This window comes from Pterocles gutturalis, unplaced genomic scaffold, assembly GCF_000699245.1.
Source record: "Pterocles gutturalis isolate BGI_N339 unplaced genomic scaffold, ASM69924v1 scaffold30414, whole genome shotgun sequence".
In the NCBI taxonomy this organism is placed as follows: domain Eukaryota; kingdom Metazoa; phylum Chordata; class Aves; order Pterocliformes; family Pteroclidae; genus Pterocles; species Pterocles gutturalis.
Window position 1 is genome coordinate 1 of NW_010131603.1, and position 556 is coordinate 556.

Below are 556 nucleotides of genomic sequence, written 5' to 3' on the forward strand. Positions count from 1 at the left end.
GGAGAACATTCCTGAGAAGTGGGTGCCTGAAGTCAAGCACTTCTGCCCCAACGTCCCCATCATCCTGGTGGCCAACAAGAAAGACCTGCGCAACGACGAGCACGTGCGCAACGAGCTGGCTCGCATGAAGCAGGAGCCGGTGCGCACCGAGGACGGCCGCGCCCTGGCCATTCGCCTCCAAAAATACCTGGAGTGCTCGGCCAAAACCAAGGAGGGTGTCCGGGAGGTCTTTGAGACTGCCACCCGGGCAGCTTTGCAGAAGCGCTACGGCACCCAGAACGGCTGCATCAACTGCTGCAAAGTCCTATAGGGCGCGGTTGGAGTGCAGTGCTGGGCACAGCGCCTGGGTCACCTGTTGGCAGGCTGAGAGGAGCTGGGCTATGCACGCACGCGGCATCTGCCTGTCCCCCCACTGGGGGCTGGCGGGGCTAAGGGAAGGAGCGTGTTCCTTTAGCCTTGGCTGAAAAGGATTGTGCTGGCTCAGCCGTGGGGACAGAGGGAGGGGGGGAATTGCATGCCCTGAGTATTGGGAAAAAGTGGGGAGAGGCTTTCTCCC

General features: G+C 61.7%; 1 protein-coding gene across 1 annotated transcript; it reads left to right on the plus strand.

Annotated features, from left to right (window-relative positions):
• Positions 1 to 7: 7 nt before the first annotated feature.
• LOC104467052 (rho-related GTP-binding protein RhoB) lies at positions 8 to 310 on the plus strand (the record flags this gene model as incomplete). Its single annotated transcript, XM_010080674.1, has 1 exon — positions 8 to 310. A coding segment is annotated over one exon (303 nt), but the record flags the coding sequence as incomplete, so codon positions are not given.
• Positions 311 to 556: the final 246 nt, after the last annotated feature.